Source organism: Salvia miltiorrhiza, chromosome 3, assembly GCF_028751815.1.
Source record: "Salvia miltiorrhiza cultivar Shanhuang (shh) chromosome 3, IMPLAD_Smil_shh, whole genome shotgun sequence".
Lineage (NCBI taxonomy): Eukaryota > Viridiplantae > Streptophyta > Magnoliopsida > Lamiales > Lamiaceae > Salvia > Salvia miltiorrhiza.
In genome coordinates this window covers 12849226-12876525 of record NC_080389.1, presented here as the reverse complement: position 1 = coordinate 12876525, position 27300 = coordinate 12849226, and the positions used below count along the sequence as shown (strand labels likewise).

At 38.7% G+C, this 27300-nt stretch overlaps 1 protein-coding gene and 1 long non-coding RNA gene across 2 annotated transcripts; one reads left to right on the top strand and one right to left on the bottom strand.

Annotated features, from left to right (window-relative positions):
• The first annotated feature begins 14716 nt into the window (after positions 1-14716).
• Positions 14717-15856, top strand: LOC131017653 (uncharacterized). The gene is made up of 2 exons (XR_009099749.1): positions 14717-15179; positions 15656-15856. It is a non-coding gene; the product is annotated as an uncharacterized LOC131017653 (long non-coding RNA).
• Positions 15857-21060: 5204 nt separating this feature from the next.
• On the bottom strand, positions 21061-25046 carry LOC131017506 (disease resistance protein RPH8A-like). Its single transcript, XM_057946262.1, has 2 exons — positions 24028-25046; positions 21061-22870 (listed from the first exon to the last, which is right to left on the bottom strand). The coding sequence occupies exons 1-2, from the start codon at positions 24950-24952 to the stop codon at positions 21159-21161; spliced, it is 2637 nt and encodes an 878-aa protein (XP_057802245.1). The 5' UTR covers positions 24953-25046; the 3' UTR covers positions 21061-21158.
• Positions 25047-27300: the final 2254 nt, after the last annotated feature.

The window sequence follows — 27300 nt, the reverse complement described above, 5'->3', positions numbered from 1 at the left end:
AGATTGTTAAATATATATATAGGGTAGTGCTATTCAATGGTCTTCCCTTAGTTCCCTTAGTCTATAATATAAGACTAAATCATCACCCTCTATTAAATAAATCCAACGGCTGGATTACCGTTTTTAATGGGCTTTGTAATTCATGTCATTAAATATAATATTCAGCAGACATGGTGACATAGGATTCTGACCTTCCATATCTTTTATCTTCTCCCTTCCGATTCTCAAGCAGCAAAAAAATAGGAAATTTAAGATTTGCATATCAAACAAGTAGTAGAGCTTGCTATCTTGGCTTATCAACCTTATCAAAGGGATCTTAGATAATTAAGAATAGGTATAATTTGTCTTTACTACATGAATAAATTGAGTTCTAGAGCTACATGAATAACTTTATGTCGCATTCAATATTCATCTTTGATATATTCATTACACTATATTATATGTTTAAGGTTTGGCCTAGTTTGGTCAACACAATTTTGAGCAAAAACATAACAGAAGATAGCCGCAAACATTGTGCTGATTAAGGGCGAAATTGCTCTGCACTCACTGGCGGACACAAGAAGGGCTGAGGGGGGCTTAAGCACCCACCAAATATATACTCTATATACTATTTTGAAATGGTTTAATTATCAGTATTTTGTGTGAAATTTTGTACAATAAACTCCACCCGCAAATTAGATCATAAGAAAATTGTCCTTTAAAAATTTTAAATTTTAAATTAAAAAAACATAGCTTTGAATAGAGATTTTTTCTGCGTCCGTGCTTCTACACATTTTAGAGGTTCATAGAAGAGAAATTAGAAGGAAAAAAAGAGAGAGTCATTTGGTTAATAGATTGTGCATAAATTTGGGGGACGTACCCAAAAAGAAGAGGAGTTGATGTATAGGTTAGTTAATAGAGATGCTCATTATTTAGTCCAACTTATTAAATCTCTCTCAGCAACCTCAAATCAATTTTCATGATATACTTCCTCTGTCCACTAATTTATGGTCTACTTTTCTTTTTGGTCCGTCCACCAATTTATGTCCTACCCATTTTTAATAACTCTTTATACATTTTTTTAATTGGTGGGTTCCAATAAACAATACACTTTGTGGGCCCCTTTCTCCACTCAACTAATAAACAATATATTTTGTAGGTCCCTTTCTACACTCAACTAATAAATAATACATTTTTTCTTAAAACCCGTGTTTCCTCACCTAGATCATAAATTAGTAGACGGAGGGAGTATTTAGAAAAATCAGCAAAAGCCGGGCATCCAATAACTATTTTATGAACATGACACAAATTATAATTGACCTAATCTGTAAGGCCTACTTGTTCAATTCACAATGATGAACAAATTGTCTCATAATATGGAGTGTGGACATGGGTGGAAGAAGGGACCATCGTAGTGGAAAGCAAGATATCTCAAACAAACAAATTCAATAATATTAACCCAAAACTCACCAAACTGAAGTACAAGTACAATAGTCGAAAAAAAAAAATCGAGGATTTGCTTTCTACTTACATGAGCTAGCTAGTGCAAACCTATATTAAAAATTAAAGTCCCATTCGATGATTTCGATTCAACATTAACTTTAGACATCCAAACACGAGTTTGCCAATATTCCCTCACTGCAAAAGATCTGCTGCATTACCTACACATAAATGGTTTAAGACAAATTAGAAATTGAGAAAAAATAAAATTAAGGGCCATTTTATTAACTTATAGCCCGAGCTTTGATTTCTTAGTTCGAACTTAAAAATATTTCAAATATAACCGGTACTTAATAGGCAAGTTAAATTTCCAGCCAACTTAATCTTAAGCTAATGTGTCATCAAGAATCAAGCATCATAAAATCCAATGATATGCAAAACACTCTTGTATGCATTTGTAATATTTTGAAGTTCTGGACTAACATGGTGTTTGGCTGAGAGCTTATAAAATTTTTAAAATAGCTTATAAATGTTTGGCAAAATAAGCTCATAAAGAACTTATAAGTTGTAAAAATTAGCTCTAAAATCTTATAAGCTCCCCAAAAAATAAGTTCATTTACCCCAACTTATATATTTTCTTATTATCTTATAAGCAACACTCATTTTATAAAAATAAGTCAATTATAATTTTTATTTTCATCATATCATTCTAATTCTTCGATTTTCTTTCTCTAACAAAAATTTTCTTACACTAACTAAAAATTATCACTTTAACTTATACGCTCAATTACCCAAACACTTTGACAACTTATAAGCTATTAAGGTTACCAACAACGGTGACCTTTGTTAAAGGTCACCAGCTACACGACAAATCAACTTTTATTTAAAATAATGAGAAAAGGCATGGAATTGCTTGACCTAGGCGGATGCCCGCCTCGCAGGTCACCATTTTGATGTTAAGTAATATGCTGCCATGTGTCCCTTTATTTTATTTATTTTTAGCTTTATTTTAATGAAATTAAATTTATATATTTATAATAAAGAAAATACTATTAAAATTATATCAAAATTCTTATTAATTTGAACTCTATAAATAGAACTCAAATTTTCGTTCATTAACACACAAACTAAATTTCTCACTTCTCCTCAATTTCATTTCATTTTGAGTTATGGATCCAAATCATCCCAATTATTTTTATGTTTCACGTATTGTACTTTGATTTATTTAATTCCAGTTGTGTGTTTAATTCTTGTAATCTTCATTTGTGATTGAGTTAAGTGTCTAATATATGACAATGTTTAGTTATAATATGATTACAAATTTTGAAAAATAAAAATAAATATTTATTTTATTTTGTTAAATATAATAAATAAATATTTATTTTAATTTATATTGTATTTTAGATATTAAATAATTAAAAATAAAGTGAAAAGTGAAAATATGTAGGTTGGGTTGGTGTCACCATTGGGAGTAGAAATTATATTAGGTTGTGGGTTGTGTAGGTGGATGAGAGAGAAATGAATATTTTATTAAAAAGTTGGGTTGGGTTGGGTTGGATGAATGTCACGACTGTGGATAGCCTAAGAAGCTCTTGAAACATATTATAAGCTCTTTAAAATAAGCTTAGCCAAACACCCTCCTAAATGATCACCATGGATCAAAGATCGTACGTGCTATAATTTAAAAACAACTCCAAAAATTAAAAGGTTGTTTTAAGAACAACAATCCAATAAATATGCCTAACCAAACAATGGATTACTCTCTCTGTCCCACTGTAAGTGAGACCTTTTTTAGGGCACGAGAATTAAGAAATGTGTATTTTGTGTGTAGGTGAAAAAGTAAAAAATGTGTTTAAAGGGAAAAACTAAAAGGAAAGAGTCTCACTTACAGTGGGACGGCCAAAATAGAAAGAGTCTTAGATACAGTGAGACGGAGGGAGTATATATTGAACACGTACCGTATATATAGTGAAATTAATTTATCCTAGTCATACATGATCGTGTGGTGCTTCAAGACACTGGTTCGACTAAGCTTTCGATGTAGGGATAGACTTGACAACTACGAGTATTATGATTATCATCACACGCCACAAGAAGCCATTTCCCTCTCTTCCACAACGACATGACATCGCCAATGTTTGGTTTGTAGGGTTGCTCCATCATTCCAAACACCTCACTCTTCAAGTCGAATGATTCAATATGTCCATTATTTGTGAGCCAGTGAATCTTTCCCAATGTGAAACGCCCACAAGGTGTAAACAAAGAAAGGCGCCCGAGCTTCTCTACTATTTTCCATGAATTCGTCTTCGAACTATAAACTAGACCTAATGCTTGATCACCATTATGATCAGACGCAGCCACAAACAGCTTGTGTGCATTACTTTCTTCATCCCAACCAAACCCCCATTTCTTAATGAAAAAGTTCTGATTTTGGAGGACGTCTGTTTTGGGCAGCTCGACCGATTTTCTAATGGTGGATCATAGATAGGTTTATCCCAATCGGTTTCATTCCTAGTGGAGTTGCGGAGGTGGGTTTTGATGAAACGTTTACTGCCGATTAAAGAGCGCCATGGTTTACGGGTTTAATAGATTCTTTATTTATTTATAACCGGAATACATTGTTGCAACAAAGAGTTTTACGGGTTTAATAGATTTTCTTTATTTTAAAATAGTGTATTTCTCGTGCTATGTACTAGTACGTTTTCATTATGCAATATAATTATTAATTGAATTTCAATATCCAAATTTATAACATATAAGTGATCCGATTTCAATCTCGGAATAACATTACGGGCAATGACCCAACCATCCAACATCTTCAATATTTAATTAATTTCTCTCTCCTTTATATAATTATTATGTATTATTTTTAAGCGCAATAAAATAATTATAATTATAACAAGAAATGCTAAAAATGCCAAAAAAGTAAATTCTAGTGCTGAAAATGAATTAAATATGTAAAGAAGAATTAGAGACTATTAGTGAATGCAAAAATATATCAAATGTTGTCTCTATTTATAGAGGAAAGAATATTAAATTTTAATATTTTTTTAATAAAGTATATAAAAAGATATTAAAATTTTATCTTAACATCTAAATTTTAACTACTATTCAATGACAAAATATTAATTTATTAAATAAAATAAAATAAATAATTTAACTACTGCTCATTGACGGAACATTAATTAAATAGATAAAATAAAATAAAAATTAATTTAAGTACTACTCAATGACGGAACATTAATTTAATAAAGAAAATAAAATAAATTAATCTTAACTACTATCCAACGACAAAATATTAATTTATTAAATAAAATAAAAATAATAATTTAACTACTACTCAATGAAGGAACATTAATTTAATAAATAAAATAAAATAAACTAATTTTAACTACTACTCAACGACAGAATATTAATTCATTAAATAAAATAAAAAAATTAATTTAACTACTACTCAACGACATAATAATATAATGTACTAAAATAAAATATAAATATATGTTATATTTCACGACACTTGAACGACGGAATTATTAAATAATAAAATAATATATTAATATCATCGACGTATTAACGACAAAATATTTAAAATTAAATAAAAAATCAAAATTAATATACATGCGTTGATAAACCCTCGATAAAGCCGAGAGGTTAAAGACGAATTTATTTCTGTCGTTAAATTTAGTAGCTAATTGCATGTTTTCTTGTAGTGTCACAAAATGAACTCCTCAAATTCATAAAACCCAACTTCACTGATATATTCTTGCGAGAATAACAAAGACATGGGTACCGGAAAGACTTAATAAAAATCTTCCTTCTAATGGAGTCTTGTATACCTGATGAGGACTGAAATATGCACCAGCACTGTGTTAAACATAACGGGAATATTTCTAGTTATATTTGTTATTGTGGTTATTTCTAATATTTGATACAGGATTGCCCCGACTCTCGGCTTGGCTCAGCTCGGCTCCGTTTTCCAGCTCTGATGGCTCAATTTCAAGATGTAGATTAGAATAACGGGGCTTGGGCTTGATTCATTGGGCTAATGGGCTTTAGGGGTCTAATGGGCCCAAGGGCCTTAGGTTTATATTCATGCTTATAAATAGGGCCTTGATGCATAGATTAGAGGGGGACAGTCATTTTTCTTAGCACACAACTTGTAAAGTGTAAAACACTCTCTCGATTATAGTGGAAAAACCCCCAAAACCCCCGTGGACGTAGGTCTTCTCGACTGAACCGGTGTCTTCTCGACTGAACCGGTGTCGTTTAATGCTTTCTAGTTTAGGTGTTGGTTTCTCGTTTCACCAACTGGCGCCGTCTGTGGGAAATTGAGCTAAGGCGTGAGTGTTTTCCGACTACTGTTCATCGAAAAAGGTTACTGTTCATCGGAAGAAAAAAAATGAATGAGAAATCCTTCTTGTCGGCGGCTTCTTTCCCAGTTTCCGGCGACAAGGCCAATTCATCTTGATCCCAGTTTTCTCTCCCAAAATGGCCACTATCTTCCCGGCATCCATGGATCCATCATTATTCTCACCAAATCTCAGTCTCATCTTTTTCCCCAAAATATGAAATCTGATATTCTCAGAATCAGATCTCATCTTCTTCTCCGGCGAAAATCCACTGCCGGTCATCTCTATCGATCCCCCCACAAATCCAAATCGAAGCCATCTGCCACCACTCTCTCTCAGTCCATGATAGTTTTTGAAAATTCCCAAGCTGTGTCCCCAAAAATCGGAACCCTCAACACAAATCGTCTCTCTCTCATGGAAATCCCGGAAATCACATCTCCCTCACTCGATCCGCTTCGGCCGGCGTCGGCTGCTGGCACGCCCAAGTCCGGCGAGGAACCGCTGCCGCTGTTGTTTTGTGAGTCAGCATGACCAGCGCTCATCAGCACGGACGCCGTTGGTGCTGAGCTCCCGGCGAGGAGTACTCATACATCTCGCTCTCTCGTTAACTCTCAAGGACGAATTCTCCCTCATACACAAAGGGAACAGAGGCCGAGCCCTAGCTCCATCGGCTCCTTCTCAATCCTTCGCTGCTGATTGTGTTTCTCCGGCGAGCAAATCGCAGCTGTCTGGGCGTACAAGCAACGCCAGTCGCTGGTAAACACTTCCATAAGAAAAGGGAGACATCTCTAGGACTCCCCTCATTGTTTTTACTCATTTCATTAATATTTCTTATGATCTTCACGCAGACTTTGAAACTGATATTGTTACAATTTGGCTTGGATTTGAAGACTGATTTCACTACGTTTATGCTCTAACTGCATTGAGATTTCGCTATGCTTTGGGACTGATATTATTATAATTTTGCTTGTAATCTCTCTATCCTTCCTAGAAAAACGAAGAAGGGAAGATGAATCCGACGATTTTAGGGGAACACGGGAAGTATAATCCTCGGCCGTTTGGGAAGCAAGCTTATGGTTCAAGCTCTCACACTATTGAGGATCGAAAGCAGCATTTTCATTGATCTGCGCTTCTTTCATGCAAATAACTGCCCCACCGTAGCCAAGCGGAGCTCGATCCTCAATTACGATTTCCAACGAACCCCAAGCTCATCAGAAACATGGGGTCTTTGTTTCAATATCTGGACCAGTACATCTGAAGACCTCACCTAGATTCTGGTTTTTCACCGCAAGAGGAAAAAGGGAAAAGCAGAGGGGGGAGTAGGCGAGGCTCGCCGCTCGTTTTCTAGCTCGACTGAACAGGGCACTTGGCCCTCCAACAAAAGCTAAGTCCAATCTTCTATATGCAATAAAGTGTTTGATGCTTCAAGAAAAATAGCTAGCTATAAAAAAGTCAGAGATGTATCTATATCTCATTGTATGATCGTGGTGTGATATGTGCATTGAAATGATTTTCTATTAGCTTATGTATCGTTTGCTTTTCAAAGTCAACTGTGAGGTGTTGATCAAATCTGACATGAACGATTCTTGGTTGGCTTGATGTCCATTTATGCTTAATCATTTTGATAGCTTTAATGAAAAACATAAATTCCTCATTGTGTGTAAGTGAATACAAATTTGTAATCAAGTAGAGGCCTAGAATCAGCCATTCATACTAAACTGAAGCAGTGTTTCCCTGTTCATAAGTTCGGTTCTGAAATTGTGTTGTAGATATTTTATTTGCAATAAATCTCTCTGCTCACAGACTAAATTGGTCTTATCTTATATCTGCTGTGGTTTTTCTTCCTAAACATCAGATATGTGAACTTATTTAATTCCTTGAAGCAACGCCGCGTCGTCGGCTGACTCTTTCTCTGTCTTTGATGGTGCCTTGACAGGGGGAACAATATTTGGCCATCCTTAGATGTTGTCGAGGTTTCACAGCCAGCTGAAATCGCGCCGGCGAGGGATCTTATGGGATTTTGTGGACTATATTGTGGGATTGTCTTTGTTTCCATTCGACTGATTATTTGTTAATTGATAATTCAACCTCAAAGTTTTGAGGAGTTGCTTAGGGTGTCATCTTCTGGGCATATTTTGTTCAGATTTAACGAAGCTTAAGTCAATTTTCACACTTGTTTTAGCTTTTGCGGGGCAAAAATTATGTGGACTTGTTAATTCATTTTGAGTCAGCTTTGTTTATCGGCATAACATTTGCTTTGTTGGTTTAATGGGCTGGGGTGTTGACAATGCGGTTTATTCAAAGTTTATGCAGATCTATCAGTTTGGGGGACGAATTATGTTGGTTCTAATTGCTATTGAACTCGTGAATCATGTTTTAAACATTGTTGAAAATGCTATATGGACTATTTGCAAATGCACGACTGATTTCAATATGACTTCTCTCTAAATTCGGGATTGATCTTACTATGTTCTTACTCTGGTTTCGTGATGATTTCTCTAAGTTAGGGATTGACATGAATCACGATTAATTGAAGTTACTGTTGCCACTAGACAATGACCAATTTCCTTTCTCAGAAATTACCACATATTGATTTAGAAGAACTGTCGATGTACAGCCCCGTCTCAGGGGGCTTTCATATTTGTACTAATATTTGTGCCTAAGAGATCTTGTAGCACAGGGCAATTAAATTTGGGAAAGCTTTGAACAAAATATGGGAACCGCCATAACGTGAAAACGGTCAACCACTTGTAAGTGGTAATTCAGGTACTTCGCTGAACTTTATCTCTTGGAAGCATGTGAGCATGATGGGGGAGTATTATGCTTTATCACTAAGCAAAATTATGATCTTAGGGTATTTTATGGGAACATGTAAGCATGATAGGGATTTGGGAAATATTCTACTTCTTTACTTGGGCAAAATCATGACTTATATGATCTTTGATGGGATTCATGTAATCACAACATCATCTTGGAAGCTTCACAACTTCTGTATATGTGCTTAGACTTGAAATATGACATTATTAATAAACGAAGCTACACACCTTCTGCATATGTGCTAGGGCTTGAAATGCAACTTGAATTATGTTACTTGGGAACTGTAGTTATACTAACTCTCTCACAATCATCACAAGCATGAGCACCAAACACACACACTTAACATGTTCATGCAGAGGCATTGCACATGTCACCAGAAGGGGAAGTAGGGTGTATACCCGTAGTCCCCAATTTACAAATTCAAAATTGCTTCTCAGCAAGTCAAGGGAAAAGCAGAGGAATCATTGCTATCGTAAGCCGCGAAAGTTGGTTGCACCCCCAAGGTCCTCCATGCTCCGCGCAGAGGGATCATTGCTATCGTAAGCCGCGAAAGTTGGTTGCACCTCCAGGGTCTTCCATGCTCCGCGCAGAGGGATCATGTTGTCACCAGAGCAGAGGGATGCTATTGTAAGCCGCGAAAGTTGGTTGCACCCCCAGGGTCTTCCATGCTCCGCGCAGAGGGATGCTATCGTAAGCCGCGAAAGTTGGTTGCACCCCCAGGGTCTTCCATGCTCCGCGCAGAGGGATCATGTTGTCACCAGAGCAGAGGGATGCTATCATAAGCCGCGAAAGTTTGTTGCACCCCCAGGGTCTTCCATGCTCCGCGCAGAGGGATGCTATCGTAAGCCGCGAAAGTTGGTCGCGCCATCCAGACCTTCCATGCTCCGCGCAGAGGTTACTACTTAATCGTAAGCCGCGAAAGTTGGTTGCGCCGGCCAGGCCCTCCATGCTCCGCGCAGAGTGTTCTCTTAACCGTAAGCCACGAAAGTTGGTTGCACCCCCCGAGTCTTCCATGCTCCGTGCAGGGTGTTCTCTTAACCGTAAGCCACGAAAGTTGGTTGTACCCCCCGGATCTTCCATGCTCCGTGCAGGGTGTTCTTTTAATCGTAAGCCGCGAAAGTTGGTCGCACCCCCCAGGTCCTCCATGCTCCGCGCAGAGGGTTACTATTTAATCGTAAGCCGCGAAAGTTGGTTGCACCCCCCGGGTCCTCCATGCTCCGCGCAGAGTATTACTATTTAATCGTAAGCCGCGAAAGTTGGTTGCACCCCCCGGGTCCTCCATGCTCCGCGCAGAGGGTTACTATTTAATCGTAAGCCACGAAAGTTGGTTGCACCCCCCGGGTCCTCCATGCTCCGCGCAGAATGTTCAAGCTTGGATGGAAAGCAGCAAAGGAATGCTTGGAAGGGAAGCAGCAGAGGAATGCTTGGATGGGAAGCAGCAAAGGACTGCATACAAAGGAGGGAAGCAGCAGAGGAATGCTCTGCCACCGTCCGTGATCCCAATGCTCTGCAACCATCCGTGACCCCAATGCTCTACCACCGTCCGTGACCTCAATGCTCTGCCACCGTCCGTGATCCCAATGCTCTGCCACCGTCCGTGATCCCAATGCTCTGCCACCGTCCGAGACCCCAATGCTCTGCCATCGTCCGTGATACCCAATGCTCTGCCACCGTCCGTGATCCCAATGCTCTGCCGCCGTCCGTGATCCCAATGCTCTGCCGCCGTCCATGATTCTTATGCCCTGCCGCCGTCCGTGGATTCAATGCCCTGCCGGGATTTTAATCCTCTGCCGGGATTTCAATGCCCTGTCAGGATTTCAATCATCTGCCGGGATTTCAATGCTCTGCCGGGATTTCAATCCTCTGCCGGGATTTCAATGCCCTGTCGGGATTTCAATCCCCTGCCGGGATTTCAATGCTCTGCCGGGATTTCAATCCTCTGTCGGGATTTTAATGCTCTGCCGGGATTTCAATCCTCTGTCGTTGGTTTTCTTACACGCGGATTATCTATTGGTCTTCTCACGCGCTGGATTTCTTACGCGCTCAACAACAGGGTATATTGTTCAGACTCGATAAATATTTATGATGGGTTTTCTCACATGATCAGAGTATCATATTTCTCAACTTCGACATGGGTCCTCTTATGTTATTCGGGTATTCTTGCAATGGTCTTCTGATTCATCCAACATAAAGCATTTATATTGCTTATCTATGCAAAATATTCAATATGGGGTATTCTCAGCGATGGTCTTCTTATGCGCCCAAAGAAATGGAAATTATTTATCTTTGTCAACATTCAACAAACAAGAAGGAAATCTAACTTGGAACTACAAATTCCAAAGTCAAGGGGAAAATGCTTATCTTTGCTTTCTTAAAGTATTAAAACTCTTATGTCTTCATGATTTGCAAGGATTAAGGAAAACAACACAGCGCTGGCTTTAACAATACTTCGCTGGCTGAACACGAAGAATACCCGGTTCAACCAGACTAGGGGGAGTAGCTGATGAGGACTGAAATATGCACCAGCGCTGTGTTAAACATAACGGGAATATTTCTAGTTACATTTGTTATTGTGGTTATTTCTAATATTTGATACAGGATTGCCCCGACTCTCAGCTTGGCTCAGCTCGGCTCCATTTTCCAGCTCTGATGGCTCAATTTCAAGATGTAGATTAGAATAACGGGGCTTGGGCTTGATTCATTGGGCTAATGGGCTTTAGGGGTCTAATGGGCCCAAGGGCCTTAGGTTTATATTCATGCTTATAAATAGGGCCTTGATGCATAGATTAGAGGGGGACAGTCATTTTTCTTAGTACACAACTTGTAAAGTGTAAAACACTCTCTCGATTATAGTGGAAAAACCCCCAAAACCCCCGTGGACGTAGGTCTTCTCGACCGAACCACGTAATTCCGGTGTCGTTTAATGCTTTCTAGTTTAGGTGTTGGTTTCTCGTTTCACCAATACCTTTAATGGAATCCTTGCTCTTCACCTCTGTGGAGAGTTGGCCCAATTATCATTAACCCCTCTGGCCCAAATCACTTCCCCAGCCCATTTCCCAAACCCTAAGCCCACTGCCCTTCAGATTTACTCCCCTCATCCTCACTCATCTGCGCCGCTCCATCTTTCCGCCGCCCGTCTCCTCGATCCCCACCTCCGACTTCAATGCTCCACCCTCCTTCCCAATGACCTCCACTCCTTTTTATCCCTGCTGCAAGTCTTTCAATCGTAAGGAAGTTTTCACACACTGTTTGACTCAGAAGGCTCTGCTATTCCTTCTTGAAGTGTCGCCGGATTCCTGTTCGTGGTTTCCTGATTGGTGACTGTGGGTGTGAACTTCGCTTCGATTGAGTGCTTGTATCACCGGATTCCTGTCCATCGGTTTCCTGGTTTGGTGATACTTTGTGGGTGTGCAAGCCATCGGAATCCTGTCCATCGGATTCCTGCTGCTGGTGGCTGTGCAATCGAGATTGGGGTGCTGATCTGTTTCTCCTGTTTCCCTTGAGCCGTGATCATTGAGCTGTTGGAAGGGCCCTGCCTACTGTGGGAAAAATCTGAGCCAAAGTGTCCCAAGGACACATTTTTCCCAAACTCGAGTTTCCTCTGATTTCCTTTTCTTTTCTCTCTTCCTTTTGGTCTCCTGTTGTTCCTTTTACTTGCTTGCTTTCTTCCCTGTTTGTGCAGAGCAGCGAAGTGGATCCAGAGCAGCGAAGTCGACGAGTGCCAGAGCAGAGGAGTCAAAACTGCCAGAGCAGAGGAGTCGAAGCTGCCAGAGCAGCGAAGTCGGCAAAGGCTAGAGCAGCGAAGTCAAGTGTCAGAGCAGCGAAGCCAAGTCTTCCAGAGCAGCGAAGTCGTTGTCTGCAGAGGAGAAGAAGAAGACGAAGATCCAAAGTACTTGAGTACGTGTGGGGAAGACAGGAGGTTCGGGAAACAAGAGATGTAACCCTGGCTAAGCGAAGATACCCAACAGTGGTATCAGAGCCACGGTGACCTAGCCAGGGCACCCTCCGAACACATCTTACCCACCCCGCCGCCCCTTGGCTGCGCCATTCTCGCTCCCGACGAGCAAGAAACAAGGTAAGACCGGCCTCTCCCCTTCCTGGGAAGGCGGCTCTGGTAAATTGGCTTAAACCTGAAACTCCTAGATTCTAGGGTTGGTGTTGCCTGCTGCTTTTCCCTTTTTTGCTTGCTTTTGCTTGCTGAGTTTCTGGTATCTTGCGATCCTGTGCTTTTATGCTTCCGCTTGTTGTTCTACATCTCGAAAAACCCTTGGTATTCCAAGCCAAGTGAGTTCCCTCTTGCCTTGGTCCAGTTCGTCTGGATTCTTCTTTAAAGAAGTCTCCTCGTGCGAGTATCCTGGAAAGCAAGAGAGAAAGGGGTTTATCTAGTGTAGCTGTGTGTGCCTCCTTGTTTGCCTTGTTTCTGCGTTCTATGTGCTTTGGTTGGTACTGTGTACCTTGTAAAACTCTCTCAGATTGAGAGTTTTGTTTTCTTTTTGACTGAGATAGTCTTTGTTGGAACCCCTGAGGTGACCAGTGTGAATCCTTGCTCCACAGTTCAAACTGTGCTGAGAACTGGTGTCACAGCCCGACCTAAGCTAGTGAATAGTTAAGTCGGGAAAAAGTGTGACTGAAAATAGAGTAAGAAAATGCAAAAGAAAAGAGATTTAAATAATAATAATGAACCCTCTCTAACGATGAATTACCAAAATATTTGGTAATCATAAGCAATCTTTTCTTAAAACTCCTGAGTAGACAACTTACAATAATATAATGACAAGTTGTCTAAGTATCACGTGGCATAATCTCAAAGCTAGTAGTTTGAAATTTTTGCAACACATCATTAAAGTAAAACGCACTAAGCGTTGCAGCGGAATAGCTTAAGTGGATTACATGTATGAAGACATGGAATCCTGAGCCTAATTTAGTACTTATATACCAAAAGCTTTGCTCTGCTGACATCCATCTGCATCACAGCTTAACCTGCACATTTAGAAAACATATGCAGGGCTGAGTACTAAAAAGGTACTCAATGGTCACATGCCGAAATAACTTTAAAGCTTGCTCTTAGAGCTATATATTGAACTTGCCATCTCAAGCATCACACAGGAGTTTTATTTAAATAACCTGTGCACGCCAAAACTGTAAAACTTATCTGTAATTATCATAAACTTCATATGCGTCTGCAGACATACTTCTTTGTACTATACCATATCTGCAATGATAACTGTGTGCCGAGAAGGTGGCCACCTTCTACGGTCACTGACCGGCCGATGCGCTAAACCGGCTCACGGTCCTAGACCGGCCGATAGCTAAACCAGCTCACGGACCTAGACCGACCGATACGCTAAACCGGCTCACGGTCCTAGGCCGGCCGATATGCTAGATCGGCTCACGGTCCCTTGTGTACACTAATCCTGTCTAACATCTGGATAGAACAGGATCCGAATTCGATTAACTACTTGTGCCAGATAGGTATCATACAAACTCATAAAATTTTGGCAAGTCAATAACTTTAATATATAACTTCATTCATGTAAACATCATGAAATAGTGTGCACTTCAGATTTTGAGTTTAGAAAGCCCACCTGATCGTGGTCTGACGACACAAGTGATTCTGAACTAATGCTTCACCTTTTTCCCTTGTATTTTGACCTTCATTATGAATAACTGACTAATAAATAATGAGAACATGATATGGATTTGACTTGAAAAGAATACTTATGTTGGTTTTAAGGTGATAGTTCTATTGGAACTTATGAAATGATGACTGGTTGCTACCTGGTGAACTTATCAATAAATACCAACATATTATCTAAACCACAACTTAAACTACGATAATCGTAACTATGGCGTTAATCATAACTCCACTCGCTCTAATTTAATAAGTAGCTATCAACTGAAAATAATATATATTGTCTAATTTATACATAAACACATATGATTTATGTATAAATTAATCTTAATGAACTAAAATAATTCTACATGTTTAGGCCAATTTAATAAATCAAACTAATTATTAGCTAATAATCCTTCATTTAAGCTTATTAAGCTTAAATTAAAACACTATTGAGTTCAATCAAATAAATTAATGGCCCAACTTAACAAATTGATTCTATCATCTTATATACTCCCAAGGTCCAACACAATTTATTATTGCTAATCCCATTGATATTAATAGGCCCAAGTACCAGCTTAAACCCAATTACTAGTTTGAGCCCAATTAACTATTTTCAGATTCAAATAATTTAAAATTAATAACTTTCTTTAAAACATAAAACAAGTTAATCTCTCTCTGTTTTCTATTTTTTCCCTACGCAGACATCTCTCCCTCTCTTCGCTCCCTCTCTCGGCCGCCTCTCTCTCCCCCCTTCTCCGGCGAGCGTCGCCGGCTCGCGCCGCTTCCGGCACCGCGAGGCTGACGCATCTTCTCCCCTTCCGCTTTCTTCCCTCTCCTTCCTACATTTAATTCCCAAATTCTAAAATCAATTCAACCTAGGGTTTCTACCTCTCTTCATCCCCTCTGGACTTCGTCTCTCCGGCGAAGCCTACCGCCCCGCCGTCGTCTCTGTCACGCCGCCGCCTCCTCTGTTCCAGGTAAGTCCCTGTTTCTCTCTCTACTTCTGTCTCTGCTCTCTCCCTCGAACTCCCTGCCTCAGGTAAGTCCCCTATCTCTCTTCTTCTCTCTATATCCTCCCTCTCAGTCTCTCTCACTCTTCCCCTCTCGATCTCTCTCTCTCAGCCCTGTTCGCGGCGGCCGCCGTGAGCCGTGGCTGCGTAGCAGCGCCGGCGCCGCCCTTACTCCTCTTTTCTTCCTCGTTTGCTCTGCCTCCCCCTTGTCTCTCTCCTCTATCTCTATGTCTCTGTATCTTTGTCTCTATCTCTCTGTTGCCAGCCACCGTGGGCCGCCGTAGCGCGGGCAGCACCGGCGGTCATCGCCATCAGCTGCGCCCCGCCGTGGTGGCTCGCGACTGCCGCTGCTACCGTCCCTGTTCTTCTTTCCCTTTTATCCATCTAATTCTCAGATTTTTACTTCCTCAAACTAATAAGTCTCAAACTATTTTCCATTTCAGGAATCGATGATTCAAGGGATCTCCAGTTCGTCTACTGCTCAAGATCCAATTTTTTATATGTTATAAACCTATTTTCCTTTATTGCTTATTGTAAAACTGAGATTTTGATGGTGAGGAAACAATACTGTATCGTTACTATCACTATGCTTATGTGTAGCTATGTCTTTTCTTTACATAAAGAATCTACTGTATTGGAAGAAAGACTACCTTCTTTGATGTCTGCTGTGGAGGATGTGTGCTTGAATGGATGATTGCTGCGTGTTTTAAGATTTGCAGAATGGAAACAAAACGGAATTACTGAGGCTACTCAAGATATACTGGTTTGAGTCGGTTGATGTGAAGCAGCTGCGTAAAAGTTACAAGCTACGCGTCCTTCTGTTAGCTAATCTGACTTAACAACTCTAATTAATGTCTTAAATCTAATTAAAAGTTAATTGCTTTACTAATGATATAAAGGATTGGACTTGGACTTCTTTCTATATAATAAAACAACTAGCCCATATGATAAGCTTTGGGCTTCAGAATTAATTGAATAATTGGGCTCTTAGTATAAATTAAAATCTTAGCCCATCTCTTTTATTAATATAATTTGGGCTTCTAAAATAATAGCCTGATCCAACTTGAAATAATAAAGGATTTGGACTGCTATAGCTATAAGTCTCCATGTAACTCAACTCCTTCCATATACTAACAAAGACTGGCCCAAATAATATTAATAATATATAGTATACTGTAGTGAAAATGCCGGATGTTACAACTGGGCTCTCCTCTGCTCTGCAACTTCAGTTGTGGTCTCCTTGTGGTCTTCTTGACCATTTTTTGTTGTGTGGCTGGTTTGCCCTATGCTCTGCTTCACTAAGTGTTGCATCTGCATTCGTCATGAACAACTGCTATAGGTTGTGGGATAGGTCTGTCCCTGGGTTTAAAACTTACATCAGTAGGGATGCGGTGTTTAATGAACTTATCTTTCCATATTTGGCTGAATCCTCACAGTCTGCTGCTCCAAGTAAGGTGGAGAATCTGAATGTTGTTGATCAAAACAAGAATGAGCTTACCCCCACTGTTTCTTTTGAGGTGGATCCTCTACCCATTTTGGATGCAAACCCTGAGGTTGACAATGAACCAATCATGCATGATGCGCTTGGACTTGAGCCTGTTATGAATAAACCCAATGTTGATCTTTTTGAACCAAGCTCCCTCTTTGATGCTATGAACTCTGAAATGAACTCTTTGCATAATAACAATACTTGGGTTCTTGTTGAAAAACCGGATAACTGCTCTATTGTTGAATACAAATGGTTTTATAAGGATAAGAACAAGTTTTGCTGATCTTTAGGTCCATGTCTGTTTCCTTCTTTATTTTCTTGTTGTGCTGGTTTGTCTTCTTGTTGTTAGTCGTTTATGTGCTTCCTGTTGTTTCCCTTTGCTCTCTGTCTTTGTGTGCTCTGCATGTTTTCTTTGCTCTGTGTGTGTGTGCCTTGTGCGTCTGAGCTCTGTGCTCTGCTCTGGTTTGTTGTCGTGAGCTCTGCTCTGGTCCCTCGAGCTCTGTTCTTGTCGGCCTTCCTGCTCTGCTATGTGTTTCTGTTCTGCTTTGCTTTGTGTCTGTTCTCTGGTCTGTCGTCAAGCTCTATTCTTCTCTGTCGTCGCATGTGTGTGCTCTGCTCTGTTCTGTGTCTGTCTCTCTCCTCTGCATGTGTGTGCGTTCTGTTGTGTCTTCAATGATAACCTTCCTGGTTTGAGAATGTGGTGATTTCCCCTGGGTTGGTCTCTGGTGTTGAGATTGAGTTAAATATGTATAATATTTTTCTCACCCTCTATTGTCTTGTCTTTGTGATAGAATGATAGTAAAAATGGCTGTGATGATAAGCTCAAATCAAAGGCAGGCTCTTCCCTGGTGACTTAATGATCATTGTGCCAAAGGTGGATTGTGGAGAGTTGGCCCAATTATCAATAACCCCTCTGGCCCAAATCACTTCCCCAGCCCATTTCCCAAACCCTAAGCCCACTGCCCTTCAGATTTACTCCCCTCATCCTTACTCATCTGCGCCGCTCCATCTTTCCGCCGCCCGTCTCCTCGATCCCCACCTCCGACTTCAATGCTCTACCCTCCTTCCCAATGACCTCCACTCCTTTTTATCCCTGCTGCAAGTCTTTCAATCGTAAGGAAGTTTTCACACACTGTTTGACTCAGAAGGCTCTGCTATTCCATCTTGAAGTGTCGTCGGATTCCTGTTCGTGGTTTCCTGATTGGTGACTGTGGGTGTGAACTTCGCTTCGATTGAGTGCTTGTATCACCGGATTCCTGTCCATCGGTTTCCTGGTTTGGTGATACTTTGTGGGTGTGCAAGCCATCGGAATCCTGTCCATCGGATTCCTGCTGCTGGTGGCTGTGCAATCGAGATTGGGGTGCTGATCTGTTTCTCGTATTCCCCTTGAGCCGTGATCATTGAGCTGTTGGAAGGGCCCTGCCTACTGTGGGAAAAATCTGAGCCAAAGTGTCCCAAGGACACATTTTTCCCAAACTCGAGTTTCCTCTGATTTCCTTTTCTTTTCTCTCTTCCTTTTGGTCTCCTGTTGTTCCTTTTACTTGCTTGCTTTCTTCCCTGTTTGTGCAGAGCAGCGAAGTGGATCCAGAGCAGCGAAGTCGACGAGTGCCAGAGCAGAGGAGTCAAAACTGCCAGAGCAGAGGAGTCGAAGCTGCCAGAGCAGCGAAGTCGGCAAAGGCTAGAGCAGCGAAGTCGAGTGTCAGAGCAGCGAAGCCAAGTCTTCCAGAGAAGCGAAGTCGTTGTCTGCAAAGGAGAAGAAGAAGACGAAGATCCAAAGTACTTGAGTACGTGTGGGGAAGACAGGAGGTTCGGGAAACAAGAGGTGTAACTAGGGGTGAGCAGAAACCGAACCGATAGTCAAAACCGAACCGTATTGGTGCGGTTCGGTGCCAATTCTATTGGTGGTCGGTTCGGTTCCAAAATTCAAAAACCGAAAAAATTCGATTCGGTTTCGGTTCTGAAGTTTTGGTTCGGTTTTGCACCGAACCGAACCGACTAATATTAATATTTTATTAAATATTTATATTTTATAATATATTTAATTTTATTTTTAGCCTAAACTAAGAAACCCTAAGTCTTCCATTCTTTGCGCGCCGCTCCCTCCCATTCTACACTCTGTCTCTCTGCGCGCCACTCCCTCCCAGATCTGTCCTCCGGCCCCTCCGTCTCCGGCAGTCCGGCGATCGTCGGCGCGTGTGTAGGCATCCTCGTCCCCTGCTGCCGACTGCCGTCCTCGTCCCCTGACCCCTGCCCAGGCGCGACAGCCTAGCCCCCGTCCGTCCGGCGACTCCTCAGCGCCTTCTTTGGCCTCGACGCCTCCGTCTGGCGACTCCTCAGCAGCAGCCGTTTCCAACAAAGGTAAGGTGGTAGGCTATTTGGGTGTTCTAGAAGTTTGATTTTTCTGGGAAATTCATAAAAATGTTGATTCTTCCACTGCATTGAAGTTCTTTTACATTGCGGGGAACGACCACAGCTTTAAATTCACGCTTAGATCCTATTGTGTATTGTTCCACTTGTTACTTTCTAAGAATCTTGATACAGCTTTAAATTCACGCTTAGATCCTACTGTGTATTGGGGATTTGACATTTGAAATTTGTGCATTTTTTTACCATTTTTAATAGGTAATTTCGAAAAAAAGCAAAAAAAAAACTGCACATTTCGGTTCGGTGCACCAAACCGAAACCGACGGTTTTACCGGTTCGGTTTCGGTTCGGTTCCGGGCCCCCTATTGGTGCGGTTCGGTTTCAATTTTCACAGTTGGTTCGATTTTCGGTTTTGAGTTTTTGGTTCGGTTTTGCACCGAACCGAACCGATGCTCACCCCTAGGTGTAACCCTGGCTAGGCGAAGATACCCAACAACCTCATTTTCCATATCTTCTGTCTGCAATCATTAATGGGCAAAAATGCAAAAGATAATCATGGAGGCAGGAGCAAAATTCTATACTAAACTATAGTCTCATGGTTTTTCCTTGTTAAGAACAGATACCGATCTTGAACTTGAGCTTTAACACAAACAAGAAACTCAACACCCTATCAAACTATGAACACGAGATGTACGTGGTTCAGCAAAAGCCTACGTCCACGGCAGAGTCACTATATATATTAGATTGAATTAGGTTTTACAAGGTTACGCTTTGAAGATGAACAATACAAGAGTATCCACTCCAGATCTTTCCTCTCTTGATGAACTCTTCTCTCTCCAGTATATTCTCTTAACGAAATCTCATCAGCTCCTATACAAATCTAAACAACAGAATATATACATAAGTGATACACGCGCATAGTCGGCATAGAGAAAAATGAGCTGCAGAATTGAGTGTAATGAGTTGGTTATAACTAACTCTTCCTCCTTTGCTAGATGCTCCTCAAACTTTAATTGTTGTGCAATTGTCATTTATTTTGACACTCTTGGATATTTATCCATCATTTTTTCAACAATTTAGGGTGCGTTCTCTTTGGTGGTAAATTTATCATGGGAAAATGAAGGATAAACAAAATTTCACCATTTAAATCCTTCATTTCTTTTCCCACATTTCCTACTTGACCCTTACTCATTCTTCATTTACACTACAAATGAGGGATAATATTAATTATCCAAATGGGATCCTCTGTCCCAAAATATAGTGTGTACCACATGTACCACTCTTCATTTCTTTATATTTTTAAATTATTTTTTATTCAATTTTAATTTATTATGTTTTTATATAATATATAGATAATTAACAAGGGTTCATTCATCCATTTAGGATTTATAATTATTTTTTTATATTTATTTGAATTAATAATAGATTATTTGGGTTCATTAATTCAAAGTTAGGGTATATAATTTTTTAAATTTTAATTTTTCAATGATAAATACTAATTATAGTTTATAATATAATAATAATTTTTATTTTTATAAAAAACAATTTATAAAACAAAGAAATGAAGAGTGGTACACGTGGTACACACAATATTCTGGGACAGAGGATCCCATCTGTTAATTATCACACCATTTTTGGAGGGATAATATTATCCCTCTTTTGTAGTGTAAATGAGGAATGAGTAAGGGTCAAGTAGAAAATGTGGGAAAAGAAAAGAAGGATTTAAAGAGTGAAATTTTGTTTATCATTCATTTTCTCATGATAAATTTACAACCAAAGAGAACGCACCCTTAAAGGTAAGATAGTAAAATATGAAAAAGTACAAATATAAGGGATAATAATTAAGGGCGTATTCATCGACACCTCAAACGTCCATTAAATTAACAGCCCGATCTAAAGTGAGGCTGCAAGGTATGGAGTAGGAATAAGTAGAAATTATATAATTTTCACCAAAATTATATACTACCTCTCACACACAAGTTCAATAAGTCGATATACAAATGGGTCAAATTGTATGAATATTAAAAAAACATTCCATTTCTTATTAAACATATACATAGGAATAACAAAAGATAAGCAAAGTAAGCTTGAGTTTATTCAGTAAATATGTTGATGTGTTGCGGCAGTTTCCTAGTCTTGAGATTGGGGCAATGACGGATTCGGAGATGTTTGAGCTTCGGCATTCCACCTTCTTCTATGAAGACGCCCTTCAGTGCAAACAAATTTCGAAAGACCAGGGCTTCGAGGCAGGGGAACCCGTCGCACAAAACTAGCATCGTTTCGCCCACGTAAGCGATATATTGTATCTTGAGGAAGAACAGCTTTGGAAGCTTACCCAGCTCTGCCATCGGATCATCATGTAGCTCGGAACCAATCAACGTGAGGTGAGAAAGATTTGGAGGGAACATACTCGCAGTTGGACATTTGGGCATCTTACCTTGCAGTTTAAGTTTGGTGAGATTGGCGAGCTGCGGCACAGCTAATGATATATCAGTACCTTCACGATAAAGCACGTTTAAGTGAAGTATGACAAGGTTCTGCATCTTCTCCAACGACGCTCTCACTTTGATCAACTCTTCACGCTCTATCTGATCATAAAATCGTATGCCTAGTTCCCGAAGATAGCAATTACTCGTTAGAGTTGATATGCACTTCATCCAAGCCTTGTGGTCTATGAATCTCAAACACTCAATATTTTTCCACATGTTTATCTTTGTCGGTCCACGGGCAATATTTGCACTAAAGTGACGTAGCTTGCTCATTTTCAATGAAACTAGTCTTGGGAAATATACTATGCATAATTTCAAGTCAACAACCTCGAGGTTTTTAAGATGATCAAGCCAGCTTGGGAGCTTCATTAAGGTAAGGTCAGATTTGTCAGATTTGTATATTCTCAGGCACTTCAATCCAACCAATGACCGAAAAGAGTGGGGTAATCTATCAAAGGTAAAGCCGTCAAGCTCAAGTGTCTTAAGGAGTTGATAGCTCTTCCAATAATGAGATGGAGTGGTAATATAATTATTGTCGACACTGGGGACGTAGAGTAGGAAAAGAGAGCGTACGTGCTTATTTCGATTCGACGAGGAAGTCTCAAGATTTTTGCCGTAGACAACACGATGGCGAGGTTTATATGGTGATTCTGATGAAATCCCCTCCTCGTCCTTTACTATCTCCAGACCTATTCCCTCCTTTGCTTTTCTTAAGCAAACCTCGCGAACAAGATCATGAAGGCGACAACTTTTCACTTGATCATTCATGTTTAGATCTTGAATTTGAAGCATGTTTCGATTGATCAACTCATTTATATAACCTCTTGCTATCTCATCAGTTGTTCTGCTTCCTTCCTGTTGGATCAAGCCTTGTGCATCCCATATGTTTACCAGCCTTTTTGTTGGGATAGTAAAGTCTTCTTTGAAAAAGGCTAGACACAAGAAGCATGATTTTAATTGGGGAGACAAATTCTGATAACTCAACTCCAAAATTGTTGATACGCCGTTGTCAGTCCTTCCCAAATAAGAGTTTATTTGGGTAAGAACTTGTTCCCATCCACTCTTGGTTTGTGTTCCCACGAGTAAACCTCCTACCATGCTGATAGCTAATGGTAGACCATGGCATTTTTCCAAGATTTGTATGCCCACACTCTCGAATTCTTCTGGACATTTGCCAATTGTGCTACCAATGAATGCCTTCTTCAACAACAATTCCCAGCTCTTTTTGGAGTCTAAAACCTTCATCTTGTGCACGTATTGATCATACTTTGTAATAATCTTGTTGCGAGTTGTTACCAATAATCTACATGCTTTATCTGTCCATCAGAGCAACAACTGATTAACACACAACAATTCAATGGTTCCACCACTCATGTAACTCTTAGTTTGTTTGTATGATTGTATCTATGTTTGAAAATAAGTGAAAGTACATAACAAAAAAAATGTCCAAATTTGGGAGCTAATTGTTAAAACACGACTGTAACTTTCAGTGTTTTTAAGAAAGATGACTATATGTTACAAAATTTAAAAATAAGGTCTATATGTGAGCATTTTATTCAATGATTGTAAATTTGTAATATCGTTGTGTAAGTAGATTTAGGCAACAATCAATAAAGTTGTGAGCTGGTACACCCGTCTGCACCATGCAGACGAATCCTACCCGACCCGGATAGCTTGACCCAACCTGGCCCCTTTTTTTATTTTTTTGCCTCGATCTACATAAATGATAAGTTTACAAACAACAAATTATACTTTTATTAACAACAAATGTCACTTTTATAAATAGTAAATGAAATCATGATATTTTTCTTAATAACAATTCATAATTTTTTAAAAATGTAAATGTTACTCCCAAATGATATTTTTATAAAAGTAAATAATACTTCGTATAAAAATAAATGATATATTACAAATAACATTTTAATGTATGCAAATATATACTTATATTTTTAATAAAAAATGATATTTTCTTGAATGGACCAAAGCAGGTAGGGGCCGAAAAAGAATATTGGACCGAGCCGGGGCCAGATCGGGTTGCACGTACAACGGGATGCAAAGGAGAATTTGCCTAAAGTTGTTGAATGTAATTTCTAAACTTAATTTTTCTTATAGAACTGGTGACGATGGATATGGTTGAAAAAATATTCTAAAAATAATTTTTTAAAAACTCATCTAACTTTAGAATATAAGTAATCTCCAAATTACTGAACAAAAAACCAATTGTACCAAATTTTATCTATTTCAGTGTATCGATTACTTTAGTATATCATGAAAGTACGGTAAACAAATGTACAATAAATGTATGAGATTTTTCCATACAAGAGGTAAGGGTACCGTAGGTAACTGTAAATGTATGAGATTTCTTCATACCATAGGTAAAAGGTAAGGTATAAGATACGACACATGTAACAAGGTATACAGCTTGGATGACATAAGATCCATAAGAAATTAGAATAGGAAATATTGTATTTACCTTGTTGATTTGGGAAAGCAATGATGAGAGATTCTAAATGTTGTTTCTCCCAAACATCATCGAGAACTATGAAATATGATTTGCCCTCCAATTGCTTATGAAGCATTTGTTTAAGCTCGTCTTGGAGGAACAGCTTATCCTTGATCGACTCCTCCAGTTTCTTGATTTCGTCAAGCAGCTTTTGTTTATCTTCTTCAGACCTTTGCAGCTGCAAGAGAAACTGCTTGATCGTCTCTAGTGGTGTAAATTCACTCGACACCACAACCCAACCACGGCGATCAAATGGACCAGCAACGACGTCGGGGTGGTTGTATATTTCCCGGGCGAGTGTTGATTTCCCGATCCCGCCCATGCCCTCTAAAAATGCAATACAAAGCCCTTTCTTCTCACACAGAATTGATTCTTGCAGCAGCGTTTTCACATCATCTTCAACGCCCACAAGGTGTTCGTCCTTTTGCCAAGGAGTCAACCGCCGCCGCGATTCAACTTCCCATCTCGATGCCGACTCGGCTGCGTCTCCGAGATCCTTGATCCCGTACCTCTCGCGGCTTTTGTCAATGGCATCAAGCCTAGCTCGGATCGACTCAATCTCATCTCCAATTTTGTCGAGCTGGTGCATACGCTTGGCGAAGCTAGCGTATTTTTTAAGAAAATTCCTATTCCTTGAATTTTCAACATTGATAAGGAACATCTCGATCGTATCTTGGGCATCTTGAGCTAACTCTCTGATATCCGAGATCCAATTACGCACCCTCTCATCTTCAAATTGCTTTTTGTTGGCGTCTTTGAGAAAGGATTGCATCCTCTTCAGCTCCTCTCTCAGCAACTCCACCTTTCCCTCTACGCCTCGTAGGGATTTAACTTTCTGGATCAGCTGATCGCCCAGCAGTTCGACTGCAGCTGAGATCGCCGCCTCCGCTGCCATATTTGATAGATCTGAGATTATACCTATGACTTTGGTTTTCTTCAAAAGTATGCAGTGTGCATTGATTTTAAATTGTAGAAGTCATGGAAATGGCAACAACTTGCTATTGTTTAAACATATAATCTTGTTTTGGAAAATTAAATTGGCCTAATGGATATATTAAATGTTATTCTTAACACATAGCGAGAACTTTAACCTACGGTGACTTTTTAGCCCGAATTTATAATCTACACTAATAGAAAAAGAGCATTGGCATAACATGTGGATTGCATATTTTACCCCTATAACATATTTTATTTTTAGGTTATTTTACATATTATATATTTATATGAATATGTTAATTCATTCTATATTACACTAAATCGATGTGATATATATCTATAGCTATTGATAAGGCTTATAAATAAATATATCCATCCAATAAATTATATTTAGTAGAAGCAATAAACTAATAGATTCTCTAACAAAAATTTTGTAAGAGATATATAATAGAATTAAATGGACAAAATTGTTCATTGAAAAATTAATATAATAAATATTATATTTATATTTTTTTATTTTATCAAATAAAATAACATTAATTATGCGTACAAGATACGCTCTTTCTGCTAATTATAACAAATATGGTATGTACTTATATTTGTTGTTCAATTTAGAGTCCGAGTTAAAATTTATACTGACGTGTATTTAAAAAAAAATTATTACCCAAAGAAAGAAAAAGACACACTCACACTATAGTTCTCTAGATGACTCGAACGTTTGACCTAATGGTTAGAAGAGAAGCCTCATGAGGACGTGTATTGTCGGAAGCTATTTTATTCATAAGAAAATCACGCTCCAGATGTTCGAAAGGTAGAGTCAGATGGTTAGATGTCGGGTCAATTGTACAAAACTCGGTCTCATGATCAGATCTTAGATGGCCTGACGGCATTTCAATAGCCGATGGGAGCTTGAATTTTTGATGTAATTTTAAGCCAAATCAGCTTCGGGCAATACATGTGAGCTTCAAATTTTTTGACTCGAGCTATAAACTGAACACAAAGATAAATACAAGCTATATTTGTAATAATTATAAATACAGGCTAAAAATCACTATGAAGTCAAAGTGTAGACTATTTTTATGAATAACCCTATTTGCAGTATAAGAGCATTAGTATTACATGATATACTAATTATTTTTATAAATAAGAAATCGATTTAATTATTTTAATATATTATCTATATTGTAGCTATTTTTTTTATTTTTTGTAATTTTTATTTTGTTTGTTTAGAAAAATAAAAAATTACTATAATATGCACAATACAGTCACATTATTAGACCCCTTTTTCATTTACAAAAATATATTAAATAAATTTTTTTTTTCTATTTAATTAGTGTGTTGGCTTCCACAATACACTGTGGCTATTTACCATTACTTAAAAAAAATATAGACAAATGATATAGAGTAGTTGGCCTGCTAAGGCTGACTTCAACTTTGTTTACAAATTAAGATGATTAGCATTAATTGTTTAGCACTCGATTATTGTTAGTTTGTCGGAAGCATCTTTTTAATAAAAGATTAATAATTATTTATTCCAGTGATGGATGGTTGGTGGGCCCTATTCAGGATCATGTTAAGCCCACAAGTTAACAATATGTATTATTTTTGCTTACAACATAGATTAGAGTAATTAATCAGGATTTTTTATCTATGGGAAATTATTTAGTTGTTGGGCCAATATAACATCGACGTCATTCTCTTTTCCGATCAAAAAAAAAAAACATCGACATCATTAGCATATTTAATGTCTAGTTGTCTAAAATTAGCCCCCAAATGGAATAAGACATTCTGACAAAACCAAACTTAAAGCATCTGAAAATCTGGAATAAGCAGGGGCGTAGCCAGGGGGCCTAGGGGGGGCTAGAGCCCCCAAATTTTGAAAAAAAAAAAAAATTATAATGTCTAAAAATGTTGTTATTATTATTATTATATTTGTATTTTAGTAAAAAATGTCTAAAATGTATTGAATGCCCCCAAATTTTTTTTTAGTAAATGTTGAACTATATTATCTATGAAAATGTTGTTATTATTATTATTATATTTGTATTTTAGTAAAAAATGTCTAAAATGTATTGAATGCCCCCAAAAAAATTTTTAGTAAATGTTTTGAACTATATTATCTATGAAAATGTTGTTATTATTATTATTATTATATTTGTATTTTAGTAAAAAATATCTAAAATGTATTGAATGCCCCCAAAAAAAATTTTAGTAAATGTTTTGAACTATATTATCTATGAAAATGTTGTTATTTTTATTATTATATTTGTATTTTAGTAAAAAATGTCTAAAATGTATTGAATGCCC